General features: G+C 38.3%; 1 protein-coding gene across 2 annotated transcripts; it reads right to left on the bottom strand.

The window, feature by feature from the left end:
* Positions 1 to 1,806: 1,806 nt before the first annotated feature.
* Positions 1,807 to 15,443, bottom strand: LOC146485486 (uncharacterized). 2 transcript variants are annotated; one of them, XM_085103348.1, is made up of 11 exons: positions 15,135 to 15,443; positions 13,357 to 13,519; positions 12,615 to 12,684; positions 11,042 to 11,180; positions 10,203 to 10,335; positions 9,264 to 9,461; positions 7,673 to 7,768; positions 5,354 to 5,457; positions 4,441 to 4,669; positions 3,678 to 3,749; positions 1,807 to 2,579 (listed from the first exon to the last, which is right to left on the bottom strand). In XM_085103348.1, exons 1-11 carry the CDS (start codon positions 15,239 to 15,241, stop codon positions 2,403 to 2,405), a joined length of 1,488 nt encoding a protein of 495 aa, XP_084959474.1. In that variant the 5' UTR covers positions 15,242 to 15,443; the 3' UTR covers positions 1,807 to 2,402. The 2 variants fall into 2 exon arrangements, with proteins under 2 accessions (XP_084959474.1, XP_084959475.1); XM_085103349.1 differs by lacking the exon at positions 7,673 to 7,768.
* Between the last annotated feature and the right edge of the window lie 685 nt (positions 15,444 to 16,128).

Here is a 16,128-nt window from a genome sequence, read left to right on the forward strand (position 1 = left end):
GTGGACATTCATCAACTTGCCGGGTCACTAAGCTACAGATAAAAGTTTAATTCCTCTGGAATTACAACCCAACAACATCGAATCGCGACGAAAAGCAAGGTCGGCTTAACTCATAGAGAGCGCCAGACGGACTTAACCGACGAAATGAACCTTAGTGTCATGATTGATTCCCAGTCATTTTTTACTTCTTCACCTACATTTATATATCTTATAAGCCGTTAAAAACACTATGTCATGTACACCACTTATGTTTTCGTTCAAATTTCAATTTCTAAGAGCCGTTATTTTGTCTCATTGTAACTCTAGTCCCAAAGACTAGTGGAGTACTAATTGAATTATTGGCCCAAATAAAATTTGCCTTTGTCGTAGTGTCAGCCATACAATCCGTTTTTTCGATGGTCATCAATGGTTTTATGGTATTGCCTACTGAAGGCAGTGTAACAGTGTGAAATATTTGCAAGAGCCATAATCAGGGAAAGCTGACGATCGCCAAACCTTTATTTATTCTCTTCTATTTTCCAGGTAAGGTAGTAGCCCCACGCAAATTTGCGTGTATCCGTGCGGGTTTATGACGTAAAGTGTAGCGGGACTCTTTCTAAAAGTTATTTTTTTTCTGCTAAAGCGCATGGGTTGGCGTGGAACCCACGCTTGCGGTTCTTATCCCCGATTATGGTTCCTGAAGACGTTGGCCCCTTAGATCCATGTGACAGGGCGGCCATATTGCTCCTATGCGAATACAGTTCCCAAAGACAGGAACCCATGTTAAGTTCTTGTTAACTCGTTATGTACACTTGTGCACTCCAGAATATCACGGACCCAAATGCACCAATCAGTAGTTAGCATTTTGAACAGAAGGCATGCTGGGCAACACAAATTGTTGAGCACTCCTGGTTGGTGGTCAATCTCGTATCCAAAAAATTTAAATTCTTTGATTGGCTGCTCTGTGTTAGCTCCGTAACGGCTTGCATTGTTTTACCGCAGAAATCCTGCGGTAATAAAATTCCAGTACCCCAGAGTCTCTCCTGGCGACCAACCGCTGGCCAAAGAGCCTGAGGACTCTGGGTACGAGATTGGTTTGGTGGCCTGAACAATATCGGGTTGGCTTAAACAAAGGCCAAATAAATACTTCACATACTAAGAATCTACACTCTGTTTAGATTACCAGCAGTCCTTTATTTATCTCAGACATGGTAAAGCGAGGGAATCACGAGGGCACGCGACGAGCGAAAGTTGCCTCCCTTAGGGAACCGGTTATAGCAAGTTTGTTCGAAGAGGACCCGCCTTGTATGTGGCAGAGGGGCTATCGACAAAATTTTGTAGGGTTTAGCATTTCAGTTGACACAAATATTCAGCTAGCAAGAGTCAACATTGCTAGATAAACAAGAAGAGTGAGGTTTGAATCTCATTGTCATCTTTTACTGCTGGATAGAGGGGTGGCTATGCAAAAAAGACACCATCTTTTGAGGTTGAGGAAGGAGGGTGCAGGCAGAGAACACCATCTATTTTGGGGTATGGTGGGTCCTGTTTGAGTGTAGTAGTTTTGACCACTTCCCTTATTTGTTGCTTTCCCCGCGTGTCCTCTCGAGAGGCAATTTTCGCGCGTGCACGTTCGCTCGCTTTGCTATCATATTCGTAGTCTATTCGCTGTTCAGCTCTCATTTCATTCACCTCGAAAAGCGATGTGTATCAGTAGTTTGTTTTGTCACTTGGCTGAAAGACTGCGATTTTCGTAAGTTTTTCTGGTTCTTGGAACAAATTTGCCGCGAATGCTGAATTAGGTTAAACGACGCAAACAAACGACACCAGTATTGTTCAAGAAGTGTATTTACAAGGCACAATAAACGAAAAATATATACAACCTTGTTTCACCTCTCTGCTGTAAGTTCGCTATAACAACATAGACGGTTACAGCCCTTTAATTAAAAAGAAATTTAACTACACCACTTAAGGTCTCCTCTACCTTTTACTCAATACTGGATGGGAGAAAAATGAATAAATACTGTCAGAATTGAGTCAAGTGTTGAGTCAAGTAATTTCGCTCTGTCATTTATGAGGGTATGAACAAAATCCTACTACAATTGTTTGTTATATATTGGTTCTATAGATTTTGTGTCCGTGGATGAAAACCTCTATAAAATGGTTAACACAATTTTTGGGCAAGACATTTTTCTTCTTAATGCATAAAATGCCTACTGATGGGAATAAAACTCAAATTATTATTCCTTCATCTAGGTTATGAAAATGCGTTACGTCGAAAGGGGGAGACTACGGAATTTAAGAATTGGAAACTACTTCTTGTCAACGTAAACACCAACACACGAACATTTTTCAAGCCGTTTTAAAATGCTAGAGGATCATGTAAGTCCTTTCAATCATCATGATCGTGGCAAGTAGCCACAACGTTATGAATAAGTCGGTGGCTGAGGCGCTATCGGTGGGATGGGCTCAGTTGCCCGCAATGGTCTAATCACAGGAGACGAACGGGTCAGAAGATCATTAATGACCCGTCCCGCGGGACGCGTGTTATCAAGAGGCTGTAGACAGGCTGTGGAGGGTGTCTTCTCTACCCGGCGAGGCATCTAAAAAAAATAAGACAACATTTCATCGAAATATGACCCATTCAATGAACAAGTTTTTAATTCGTTTGCCATGGATGCTAGAAGCAACTACGTTTTGGTTCCACTCATGGTTCAGATACAATTAGATTGGTTGCAAGCGCGTTCAGGACTTTCGATCGCTCGTTCAGCTGTTTCAAATGGCGTTTTCTCCGGTAGAAATGTTCTTCGGTCCATAAACAGAAATAGCGTCTTCGTTCTTTCCTTTGCTCACATTCGTGTCGGCGAAAAAAGCCATTAAACTTAGCATACAACCATTAGCATGCCTTAGCATGCCGTTGCATGTTTTTCAGCGCTTGGCACCATCTGACGTTTCCCTGCGCGCGCTTAGCACCGTCTGTAAATTGCAAGTTTCCGGCGCTTAGCACTGGTTGCAAGTTTTCTAGGCTGGGCACCCAGTGAGCTTTCCCGCGCTTTGCACTGGTCTTTAAATTCTGATTACTTTAGTGCGTTATTTGTGTTTCCTTGTAATTTTACGGCAAGATGCAATCTTTGGCTTTGGTTTTATTCATTTTTTTAATTAAACATATTTTATTGTCGAAGTTTGCCCTAAGAGAAAAAAAGACTCATCGAGAGGGCTCACTTCGAAATAACATTGAATTGAAAAATTAACATTAAATAATAATTAGTCAAAGCGGCAGCAAAATTAACAAAAAGCAGCATTAAGCAATGCTAACGGGTGGAAAATACACATCTAGGAACTTTTATAAAATCTCTTCGATTCAGATGTAAAAGACTGGACATGAAAAAATAGATCATTATTTTGCTTAGGAGAAAGTAGCTGTGATCCAAACAGAAAAACTGATACTATTTGTGCTTTGGACATGGAAAACCACCTGTCAGCAAATATGCGAGCAGCAGAGGAGAGCAGATCAATTCTAGGGGCTTTGGTTTTACGACATTTGCAAGAAAACTGAATTTTTCACCGGCTCTCGATCGTGTTCATTTTAACAGGACTAAATAAATAAATAAATTCGTTACGTGCTGGAAAAGGTGGCTTGGAAAACTATCAAGAAAGGTGGTCCTGGACAAACCGTTAAAAGAAGTTTTTTTGTGGATTACCTGTCTTGGGCCTCGTCTGACAATCTTTCCTTCTCGCACCAACACACCAGCAGATATATCCATCGTATCAACCTGAAAAAAGTCGAGATCTCTTAGTCGTTTCCTGTAACAACAACCACTCAATACTCCTAGAACTAATAGCAACAACATACTTCATTCAAAGAATCGACTATACAAATGGATAAGCGGGATCGTTTCTAAAGACACTGTGGTGCTGCGTCGGTAGGGAGTAGAAACGAATGTTTGGTTTATCAACAGAGTTGATAACTAAAGGTAAATTGGCCACCCTAAAGAGATTCAAGCGCTAACGTTTCGAGCGTTAGCCCTTTGTCAGAGTGAATCAAGGTATTGTTGGTTGTTTGTGTTTATATAGAGAGTGAGCAGTGTAGCTACGCTATTGGGTGGGGCATGGTAACGTGGCAAACAAGAATAAATTAGTGGAATGAAAAGCATTCGTTCATTCCCGTGTGGATTAAGAGTTGCATGAATTTTCAAGCACTTACTGGGGAGAAATTAAGTTAAATTGTGCATTTAACAATTGCTTACTGAGGATAGTATTATTTTAGTTTTTTTTTTAATTGTTCTCGTCATGTGATCTTTCATCATCATCACTATTATCACCACCACCATCACAATAATCATGGTCAACATCAGAATCAGGCCACAAAAACCACTAAGCTAGTTTCATACATCACATGTCGAAAAATGTAGTAGTCGACTCTCTTACATTGTTAACACAAACAAAATAGAAACATGCACTTACCAAGGGAGGCGGCAGCGGTGTTATCTGACCAGTATCCTCAATCTGATACGAGTTGTTATTTACCGGGCTGATATCAATATTATGCCTGTAACTCATACTTTTGGAAGGTTTCCAGTCCCTCCCCGTTTCTGCATTTTGTGAACTCGGTCCCAGTTTTCTTGCTCTCGCACGGACACGCGCTGCCTGTCCGTCACTTTCATCATCCACGACTGAAAACTTAGTGCGAACTCTGTGAGTACAGAAAGGTGAAGTAACATCATCAGCCACAACTGGAAACTTGAATGATGCATGATGTTATTGAGTAGGACTTTGGTGTTGTGCTGAAATATACTACGCTGTACAAAACGATTTCATATACTCTATTGAGTCTGTGGAGGAAAGTGTGGCCATTCAAATGAAAGCTACTGAGCAGTACTTTCCTGTGGTGCTGTTCATTATGCTGTACAAGGTGATTCTAACTTTTGAGTCTGTTTATGAAATCCTAAAGTGTGACCATTCAAATGAGAGCTACTGAGCAGTACTTTCCTGTGTTGCTGTTTATTATGCTGTACAAGGTGGTTCTAACTTTCGAGTCTGTGTATGAAATCCCAAAGTGTGACCATTCAAATGAAAGCTACTGAGCAGTACTTTCCTGTGTTGCAGTTTATTATGCTGTACAAGTTGGTTCTAACTTCTCGGTCTGTAAATGCCTGATCCTAGTGTATAAACCATTCAAACGAAAGCTACAGAGCATTTCTTGTTGTACAAGATGGCTGTAACATGTGTGTGAGCAATATTTGGAAGTGTGACCATTCCGTTGCTGTGGAGCCATTCACGCTACACAAGGTTGAGCCAGTTGAGCTATTTACAGTGATACAAAGAAAGGGTTCTTGTTTACCTTTGAGCAAGTGGGTTCAAGAGAGAGTTCATTTACCTGTGTGAAGGAAGTTTATCAGGGGAAATCTTCATCACAGCTACTACATTCCCACGCTCATCATAAAGAACATCCTTGATGCCAGGCGGACGGCCATACTGAGCCTGTTCATAACCAAGGATAATGAAAAATAATCAACGTTTTGGCGCAAAAGCTAAAATAATAGTTAGATTCTCCCTGACCATGAGGGTCAAAAAAGGCTATTTCAATGCATGTTTTCGATTCAGTTTTTTCCCCATCCCACCTTCCTGTATATTTAACACACAATTAATCCTCCCTTTATTGCAGACACCCTCGGGACCGCGAGTTAGTGTCCTTAATAGCAAGAGTCCATAATAGCAGGAATTAATTACAGTCAAACGTCTGTAATTTTTTTTGCTGTTTGTATTATCGAGATGTCAGTAATAGGAAAATGTCCGCAGAGCGAGAGTTGGCTGTATTGACATTCAAACTCTCCTCAATATTCTTCAAATCAGTTCCTTGTAATAATAATAGAGAGAATAGACCCTTTTCCAAAATGGCGGCCGAAAATTTAACTAAGTTAAAATTAAAAACGTATACCAGCACTAAAAAGAGCACTTTTACTTTAGTAACCCTGCAAAGTCTCAGCATATCAGGTGTAATATCAGCTGAGAAAATGTAAGTTTAAAAATGAAAAATTTACAGACGTTTGTATGACTAAGGATATGACGTATACCCCTAGTCATACAAACGTCTGTAAATTGGTCAAATTTCATCTCACATTTCCTAAGCTGATATAACACCTAATATGCTGGAACTTTGCAACGTTACTAAAGTAAAGGTGCTCTTTCCAGTGCTGTTATCAGTTTTTCATTCAGTTCAATTTTATGGGTTACAATGTTGGGCTTGGGCTCACGCAGGCTTAGATCTCATTCAAATCTGTTGCCGCCATTTTGGAGAAGGGTCTACTGTTTCATAAATACTGCGACATTTTTTCCGTCATTGCAAAAACTTTCAAAACTATATCACAACAAACAGCTTCTGTACTTAATAAAGAACGTTTAAATACAGTAAAACATTCAGCTCACTTTCCCAAGATGAACGCGATTCAAACAGATAAAAGCAGCTTCCTGAACTCTCCGACGGTATTTAAAAAGTTGGGGCAACGATTTCAAAGTGCTTCTCATCAACGTGCGCATGCGCCTGGGATGACACAGTCACCCTAACCACACTGTGATGTTTCGTGTGTTGACTGTTATCCTGATATTCAATCTTTCTGACCATACTTCTCAACAGATTTAAGTACTTTGAAACAAATTGAGACTATCACATCCAACAAAAGCAGTTGCGAAAAAAAATGGTCTGAAAAAAAATTCAGGCTTGAATAGGATTCGAACACATGACCTCTGCGATACCGGTGCAGTGCTCTACAAACTAATATATAAGCTGAACAGCTCCCACCATGTGTTTTGAAAATCAACCAATAGTGGAAAGATTTTGCTACTTTGAATTCATACGAGATTTTAAGGTCATATGATCTCTTACTGGCCAGGATTTTAGAAGATATGGGGTGCATTTGTTAATGTGATGAAAAAGTGGGTGGAATGGAGATTTTCACCACTTAAGTGGATTTGAAATTTAACAAAACAGTTTGATTTTTATTCTGGTCTGTTCTAGATTATGGCAAATGTCATGAATCTGCTGAAGACAACAAAAAAAAAATCAAAACCTAACTACTAGTTTGAAAAAATTTCAATCAAAACTAAATTTAAACCACAACGTTCACCCCTTGGGAACTTTTATCAGTTAAAGTAAGAGTCCAAGAGTCTAGTGACAACCCATTTATAAAATGTTTTAAGAATGTAAGGTAGTTACATTGTATAATTTACATTGAACATACACTTCAAATAATTTTCGAGTTAAGTGTGGTTTAATTTTTACAATTTATATTAGTATTGTTAATGACATTCTGTTGTCGTTCACATTTTATTAAACCATTTTTCATACATATTTTTCTGTCTGTATGATTTAAGGGTCTTGTGTAATATGTATTCATTGTGTTGAGCAAACAACGTGTTTGCCTTGGACTGTAGTGTTTATTTAACAGTCCAGTGTTTGTGTGGGTTATGTACTGGAAACCTGGGCAGTTTTTTTTTCAGGGTTACCCAACACACAGTTTTGAGAAGAATATATTTATATTCATTTTTCAATAATGCAAAGATCAAGATTTGTTTATTTTAATATGTTAAAATTCCCTAAAGCAAGACAGACTTGATTACACAATTTAGAAAGAAAGGTTCATTTAAAATTTAAGATTAACTTTTTATTTAGCTTGGACCATTTAAGCTGACTTGTTACCTGTGAATCAGAAAAGCGACTAGCACTCCAGGATCGAGAAGAATTGGTCTTTGATGACCATGAACAACTTTCCAACCTACTGCTTGCTGAATGTAGCTGTTTATTTTAAGACCAAAATGAAGAAATTCCATTTAGTAAAATATATGTGTTTATACACTGTAGTTTCAGATCAGTTTAAGTTCATAATATGGCGAACAACAGTTGATAATGACAGAGAAAATTTAGTTAACAACCTTAGCCTGGGAGCAAGCTCCCTTTAGGTCAGCCACAGAAGATACAATTTGTAGCATGAGAAGATTGGGGTGGAGGCAGAGGCAGCTGATCTAAAGAGACCTTGCTGGCAGGCTATAACAAGCTTGGAATTATTTACTTTTCAGACAAGTATAGGACAAAAATACAGTATAAATTAGAACTACGGTATGTAACATTTAAATGCACTGGGATTTCACTGAACTTAACAAAGGTGACAACTTCAAGGTTTTAAGAAATTATCAACGTGTTTAATACCATTTACATACTGAACAGAGAGCAAGTGTACTGGACCGCTGTCTTGCAATAATGATTTCATGCCCAATGGGAGAAGATTTTTTGAATCCTGATTGAGCTCAAGACACTTGAGGTTCAAAAACACTCAAAATGTAGCGAAAGACTGCAAGGTCAAGTAAAGTCTGTCACAGGAATAATTGACTTTTTAAGATGATTAGAAGTGTTTACAAGAACAGTGAAAATGGGGGGGAACTTATGGAACTTGAAAATGACTAAATGCCAAAAGGAACATTAGCCTTAGGAACTTCTTTAAGTTCATGATCGGCTACTTCTTTCTTTGGCGAGTTCTTTCATGTGAATTGGGGAAGCTTGAGTTTTCTGATATATATCTATTAGTGTATTTGTGATAATTTTGAAAGCTCAAATTTTGCCAAAAAGATATGTGTTGTAAACTTTTCTGTTTTTTTAGTTGGGGGTGGGGGGGCAGGTTTGTTGGGTACAAAAATTAAACACCATATGACCAGCCCCACAGGAGACTGTGAGTTTTGTGTCCCTTGATGGAAAAAACATTTTGCTTGAGATCATGGTAATTATACTGTGCGGATTAAGTGCTGCATTAGGTCTGTGTGCCAACAGCCAATTTTTTTCCCCATTTGGCCTGATCTTACTCTGAATCGGTAAGTGTTTCATCATATGGACAATTTAAAACTGTTTAGAGTTGATTTAGAGGATGAGATTACGTAGCTAGTTACACATGAATTTCCAAAGTAAAATTAGCTTTAATTAACTGCTTGTTATCACCCAAATGGTTGAAGTCAAAATTTAGATATAGATTTAGACTAGGTTAATGGAACAAAAAACTTTAAAATTGCACTTTGCGGACCCGTCCCTGTTTCTAGCAGGATTGTATGGCCTTTTTTATGTTTCTGGTGCTTAAATGCATACTAGCTGCCCTCACATGGGCATTTTGTCAATAGTTTTGCAATGAATGTGGTGCTGGGCTGTACGGGTCACTATTTATGATAAAAATAATTTATTTTACATATAATTAGCATCAGTGGGCATTAGTTACTGAGTTTTTAAGTCAGGCCAGAGCAAACTGTACCTTGAGAATAGACGTAGATGATGACAGCATTGTGAGTCCATTGGTATCTGCGTGGTCATACCTGCCATCTTCCTGTTGTCTTTCTTGTTTATTTATAACATAATCATCTGTGAGCGGAGTAAGATCAACCCCACAAAATGACGGCAGCTTGCCTTTGTGTGATGAGTATGGACCACGCTTTTTCTTTTTATTTTGGATCTAAAATACAGAACAACAAAAATTAATTTAAATCACTTAATATGAAAAAGACATCTATTTCTGTACTTGGGGAAATTTTCAATTTGATAGGAGACAATTTTTTGGGCAGTCTGGCTGTAATTTGTTGGGATAATTGGTCATAAAAATAGCCTCCACAGCTAAACTAATTTTAAATTGTAGGGTTTTTATCAACACTAACGTAAGTGCCTTTTATGGCCTTGGAATTGTTCCAGAAGAGCTTTGTTTTGGCACAGAGGTCAGTTATCATGTCCGAAACTAAGCTGTGTATTTGGTTTTTGAAAATGCTAATAAAAAAACAACCCTGGACACAAATAAAAAACTGGCGTCAACTATGTCTTTTTTTCCTTTGGAATTTAACAAGACTTATTCAGCAAGTCAAGCAAAGTGTTTGTCGTTATGCTGACAAAAGAAATCAGTCAAATGTCAGTTTTTTTTGTGCACAGGTAACTGCATGGTGTTTTCTAGAAAAATCAGACTTAAAGTCTGTTTTAATGTTGCAAACAAAACCTTTGGAAGGTCAGCTCCAATTCGTCAGGAAAATGACCAGGAAGAAAAAAAAACATCTGTGAGATTAAAATAATTGCTGTTTTCTGTTTCAAGGGGGGAGGGGGGGAGGGGAACTCAACTGGGGCAAATGACAAATTACATTTTGTCCTCTTATTTGTTTCCTGTTTTAAAGCTGCTGCATTGCTGCTGCGTGACAAATTCACACAGATGTACCTTAGTCTTGTCAGGCTCCTCTGCAGGTTTGTCCTGTTTTCTCTCAGCTGTAGTGGGAGGTGGTTGAGCAGGGCTAGCGATTGACAAAGGTGTGGTGGAAACTTCTAAGGCCTCAAACGGCGGCTCAGGGGCACTGATCAAAAGAAAAACAAGACAGATTAGAAACACATCACAGTAGAACATTACCTCCATTGGCCTTGCCAAGTATTAAAAAGGAGACAATCCTTAGAAATTATGCAAAATTTAATGAAAAGTACAGTAATTGTTGTTGTAATCCTTAGTAAAATTGAATATCTTCAGAAGAAAACCACCATAAACTCTCTCTTTGTCCACTTCCAATTGCTCTGGAGTGAAGCATACATGTAAGGCAAATCTGCTTAATTCATGACAAAATGATAGGTGATATTTAAACATTGCTATTATTCTGATGAAAATTAACTATAATGCTTCTATCTGTAAAAGGACTTGGAACAATCTGAAATCAAAGAATGGTGTGATTCCAAATGATGTAGATTCTTCATGATGTACATGTAAAACAATCTAAAATTTAGCTTAGTTAAGTTGCATTGACAGCCATAATTGCTAGTTATCAGCTCCTACAGATAGCCTTGACTATTAAAGTGCAATGCAAAAAATGAAATCAGAGATAATAAGCTGCACCTACGCTGGAAGTCAGGGTAATCACCAACAGGGGCATAACACCAATTTTACTGCCTTGTGGTTTAACTCTATGCCTACATACTTTAATCAGAGTGATGGTTAGTCAGCCCTTTGTTTTTTCTTTTTTTGTTATACATGTATTTTTACACTTAACATTCAAACAATCTAAAAAGCCATACCATGGCCTCTCCTCAACTACAGAAGATAGCTCAGACTCGCGATCTGATTGGACAGATGATGCTGATGATGCTGACGATGGTCGCAGCATTATAGGCACAGATCCTTGAGCCCAGGAGTCAGTCACTGGTGTCACAGGTTCTAAAAAATACATGAAGAAAAGAATACAGTCTTAATAAACCTCTTTGGACTGTGCACCTTTGATAAATTACATGTACACTGCAGTCTCAAGTACTGGTACAGTCAAACTTCCCATAAGTGACCACCCAAAATGCCAAGATTTAGTGGTTGCTTATGGGGAGTGGTCGCTTACAAGAGTCAAACCAGAGGGAGTCTTCTCTGGGAACAGGTCTGACATATCTACTTATTCCAAGAGATATTATTGAATACATTTTCCTAGTTGAAATAAAAAGCAGTGCTACATTGTAGGTTGTCACTAAAGGTTCCTCGCAAACTCTGAGTAGCATAGTACATGCAGAGAACATGGAGATCAGAGCATGTGTCAAGTGGCCGCTAACAGGTACAAGAGGTTAAAAACAACATAAACTTTTAATGCCATCATGGCAAAAAGTGGTCGCGGTATGAGAGGTAGTCATTTATGAGAGATTCTAATGATAGGGGCTTTGAATGGAAAAAAATTGGTGTTTTGGACAGGTGGTTGCTTACAAGAGGCGGTCGCAGGTGGAGGTTTCACTGTAAAATAATTTGTTGTGTTGAAATTTCAGCCTGTGATAGTGAAATTCACCAGTAGCCAGCACGTAGTGACATCCCTTCAATTACTGCCAGTTGCATCTAAGAGAGACCACCATGTTTCATGCTCAAAAAAGTCATGTACAATCTTTTTATCAAATGATCTCTCTCAGATGCAACCAACAGTACATGAATTTCAAAACAGTGAAAACTTGAATTATACTTGCTTGCATGGTGTCTTAAATGACGAGCTTACAAGAAGGCTATTGGCCTTTTTATAGATGGTGCTTAGGAGTATAAATAATTATTGACCAGCTTGATCCAGCTGGCTAATGATAACTCAGTTAATCTTTGTAGCCTGAGAGCACTGCATTCATTTGGTTTCGCAGAGATCATAAGTTTGAATCCTTTTCAAGCCAGAATTTTTTTCAGGCTTTCTTTTTGCAGCTGTTTATTATAAATAAGCTGCATAAAATAATATTAAGTGTGATGGTCAGTCACTTACCAAATTTATTACAAATTAAGGTATAGCTTGATAATTTTTTTTGGTAGTCATTGGTTTAGTTTTGTGATCAATGGAATGTACAATTTGAAAATCATCGTATCAAACACAAATAATATAACTTACATTTTCTATAAAGTTACAGTGCAACGTGCCTTACCATGGCCACCCAACAAACTTTTTTTTACAAGTTAGCCAATCGCGATACTCAAATTTGATTAATGGTCACGCCTCCTTGCAAAGTCCAACAGGCAAGTGGCCAACAACGAATTACTGAAAACATGTCATGTTGCATTTTATGGCTAACTAGTAAAAAAAAGTTAGTCGAGTGGCCACGGTAAGGCACGTTGCACTGTAAGATGTCCATAAAGAGGACCACATACCATCTTCCTCTAACCATGTAGAATCACATGCTGGATTGTCCTCTCCCATGTCGCAGGCCAAAAACTGCCACTAAAAAGTGCAATAAAGTATGAGGCTTTACACCTGTCATTTTTATTAACTCCCCCCCTCCTCCCTCCTTAAAAAGTGTCTCACAACATGACAGAACAGCATGTACATGTACACATGTCCCCAAAAATTCTAGAGGATCAGTGGTCATTTAAAACTTCCCACATTTCAACAACTCTTGACGCTACTAAAAAATTACTAGAATTACAACATACGTATACCAGTACTATTACGTACAGCTGTATATAACCAAATACAGGATAATATTCAATCTCTAGGAGAAGGAGAGAGAATAATAATAACAATATTCTTAAATTTGTTCTTCAGTGTATAAAAGATCCATTTACAGTAAAACCCGCCTATTAAGCTGCCCTTGTGGGAGGGGGTGTTTACTTGCAGGCCTCAAGAAGGGGGACTGCAGAGAGAGAGAGGGAGGGGGGAGGTAACTATTCCAAATCACGAGTTTTGAGCAAAACTTAAATTTAGTAACCTTTTAAAAGAAGTAAAGGAAAGTATACATGGTTAGATTTAAAGCTAAAATTTTACCACACAGCTGAATGAAACATGACACTAAATATAATGGGTTCTTTAATTAATACAGTGCTATTTACGAGTCAACAATCACATTGGTTTGAAATTTTTCGAATAAAAACCAACTCAAAATGCGACATTTACCTCAATAAGCTGTAGCAGCAGATTTTTTGTCTCCTGGATCGTGTATGGCAATGTTTGACTGACAATGTACTTGTCATGCAGCACTTTCATGGTGGACTCCACTATTTCATTGACTATGTCAAGCACAAACTCTTCACCATCTTCCTGTTCCACCATATGATGCCTGAAAATCAACACAAAACATAACATAGTTATGGAATAAATGCCCCAGGAGTGAAATTTCATTTTGTAAAGGCAAGGTAGGATGGGTGAAACTTTAAACCTGGAGAAGGTGTCTGCTCAGTTGAAGGCCAAGAAAAGGTGGCAAATCGTAAATTTGAGTCTTTGCCAGATGAGACTGGTATCTAGATTGATTACTGTAGGTTGAAATTTCAATAATTATTAGCCTATGACTTTTCTCATTTGCTTCCACTTATTCAATGAGCTGTGATCAAGGACAAAGTCACAGGGTACTGATCCTCTGAATTTAAGTCTCAAGCTAAAAAAGTCTGTCTACACAGGAATACCAGTATCTTTCTTATATTAGAAATTTTCTCTGAGGATAGATTTTACATGTAAGCAAGCTGACTCCTACATGCATGGCCATTATGTTTTTGCTTTCATTACAATGCACGGTTAGTCTTGCCACTAGTAAAAAAAGTGACTGTCCAAATGCATGCACAGTCATGGCTGACCTCAAGGACTGCCAATTTGAATCTCATTGCTTTGTCTTCATGTTTTTTCTTTCCCAGCTATCTTTACTTTAGGTTTGGTTTAAAATCATCCCCAAATTTTTCAGCATGATGAAACTTCAAAGTGATTTCCTATCCCATAAACATGTTCAGTGTCACTGTTTTAATCAAAAGAACAACTCTGAATTCAGCTGTTGCTTTGCTATACAGTACATGTACGTGCCAGTGTTGTTGTCTGTAAACTAAAGTGTGTTTTCAAGGACATGGCAAGTGCATGTAGGTTTCTTCAGCTTCTTTCATAAAAACCATAAGCACTGTTTTGACACAGATACATTGCAAATTTAATAGTTTCCAATTAATAATAATGCTAACACAATATTCACTTTTGCGATCAATGCGATCTTTTTGTTTGATTTGATTTTGGTCTTATTCACACTCAATATTGACACTTGATGCTGTCCAATAAAAAAAGGTGAATGGTTGATATCATGGGATGATTTCAAACTTCATGATGAGTTGATCAATCTTGGGGATTAGATGTCTGGGGATGAAGTGACCATAGTTCAAGAAAATGCCCTGGAAATGAGCATTGTTCCTTAGTATTAATGTATTTAGCTCTTCGCTAGCAGCCTTAATGTTTCCATCATTTACAATGAACTTGCTATAACGGACCCTTTCACATGATTTGCTGTCCTTAGAGAGTAATTCTTGTTCATTGTAACTTCAACTGCTGTTCATAATAACAGTGTGTCCATTACAGGATGGGTTATGTGCCCATAATACCTTTTATTAAACTATGCAAACAGCAAGATAATGCACCTCCGTATTACAGAATATTTACCCCTGGTAAGAGTGATATTCATCAACCTAAGGGTCGTTATCTCTCATTTCATATCCTGCGTCTCATTTCGCAAATAACATTCACGTGTAGTTAAAATGTTCGAGCTATAATCATTCAAACGCGTAAGAACTTAGTCTTACATAAGCTTAAACTTGATTGCTTACGTACATTTACATTTTTCTCCAACTGATGTCAGTGTTTTTCAATTCAACATCGGAAAATCGATCACACAAAATCAAGACTAGATTTTTCAACTAACTACATACCAGTCAGATTCTGTAAACCTTCCGGGTATAATATCATTGCTTGCAGGTGGTGGCGCCGATGTTTGTGCAGGAGTTTTCGTTTTATCTTGTCGACTTTTGTTGGACATGTTGAAAGCAGGAGGGTATCTTTACAAGCGTTCATTCAACATCACAACCCAAAAGTATAGAGCAAAACTTAACAATGGATTTTAACGCTGCTGCAAAGGTATTAAGAGAAGCAATTTCATGGATATTTTCCGTGAATCCGTGAATTTTGCGACATTTTTGTAATCAAAATGGCGGCCGTGCAAGTTTGACGCTTGTTGCTATGGCTGTTTTCTGTACTCGTCCCAGTCTCTTTTTCTTATGACGCCTGTGCAAGTTGCCTCCTCTACCCCACCCCACCCCTCCTGCCATCATCTAGATTTGCCACTTATTTGAATAAAACATTACAACCCTAACCCAAGCTTAGTTATTTTTTTCGTCAAAGAAAATAAGGCTTTGGCTTATATTTAAGTCCCCTGGGGGGGGGGGGGGGGGTGAACCTTTGTCACTAATGTAGTGTCTCAATCTCAAGGCAGAACCTCCCCACCCCCTGGGTCTTTGACATCAGGTCCCGGCCGGTTGTTCAAAGAGTGGATAACTTTATCCAGTGGATAAATCACTATCCAGAGGATAAAACGTATTGGTTGGAGTACATTTTATCCACTGGATAGCGATTTATCGAATGGATAACGTTATCCAGTGTACTGAAATCGCTATCCAGTGTATAAAAATGTACTCCAACTAATACATTTTATCAGCTGGATAGTGACTTATCCACTGGATAAAGTTATCCACTCTTTGAACAACCGAGGCCAGATTCTAATAATGCTATGAAAATCATTGAATCTACATAGAGACAGAAGATTGTGACATGTTCCCACTGGAAAGTTGGTTTTACAATAATTGCACAATTTGCAAGCAATATAATAATGAGATTCCTATCCTGTGATTATTATTAGCAATCTGGCCC

Source organism: Pavona decussata, unplaced genomic scaffold (genome assembly GCF_977016875.1).
Source record: "Pavona decussata unplaced genomic scaffold, jaPavDecu1.1 SCAFFOLD_26, whole genome shotgun sequence".
Lineage (NCBI taxonomy): Eukaryota > Metazoa > Cnidaria > Anthozoa > Scleractinia > Agariciidae > Pavona > Pavona decussata.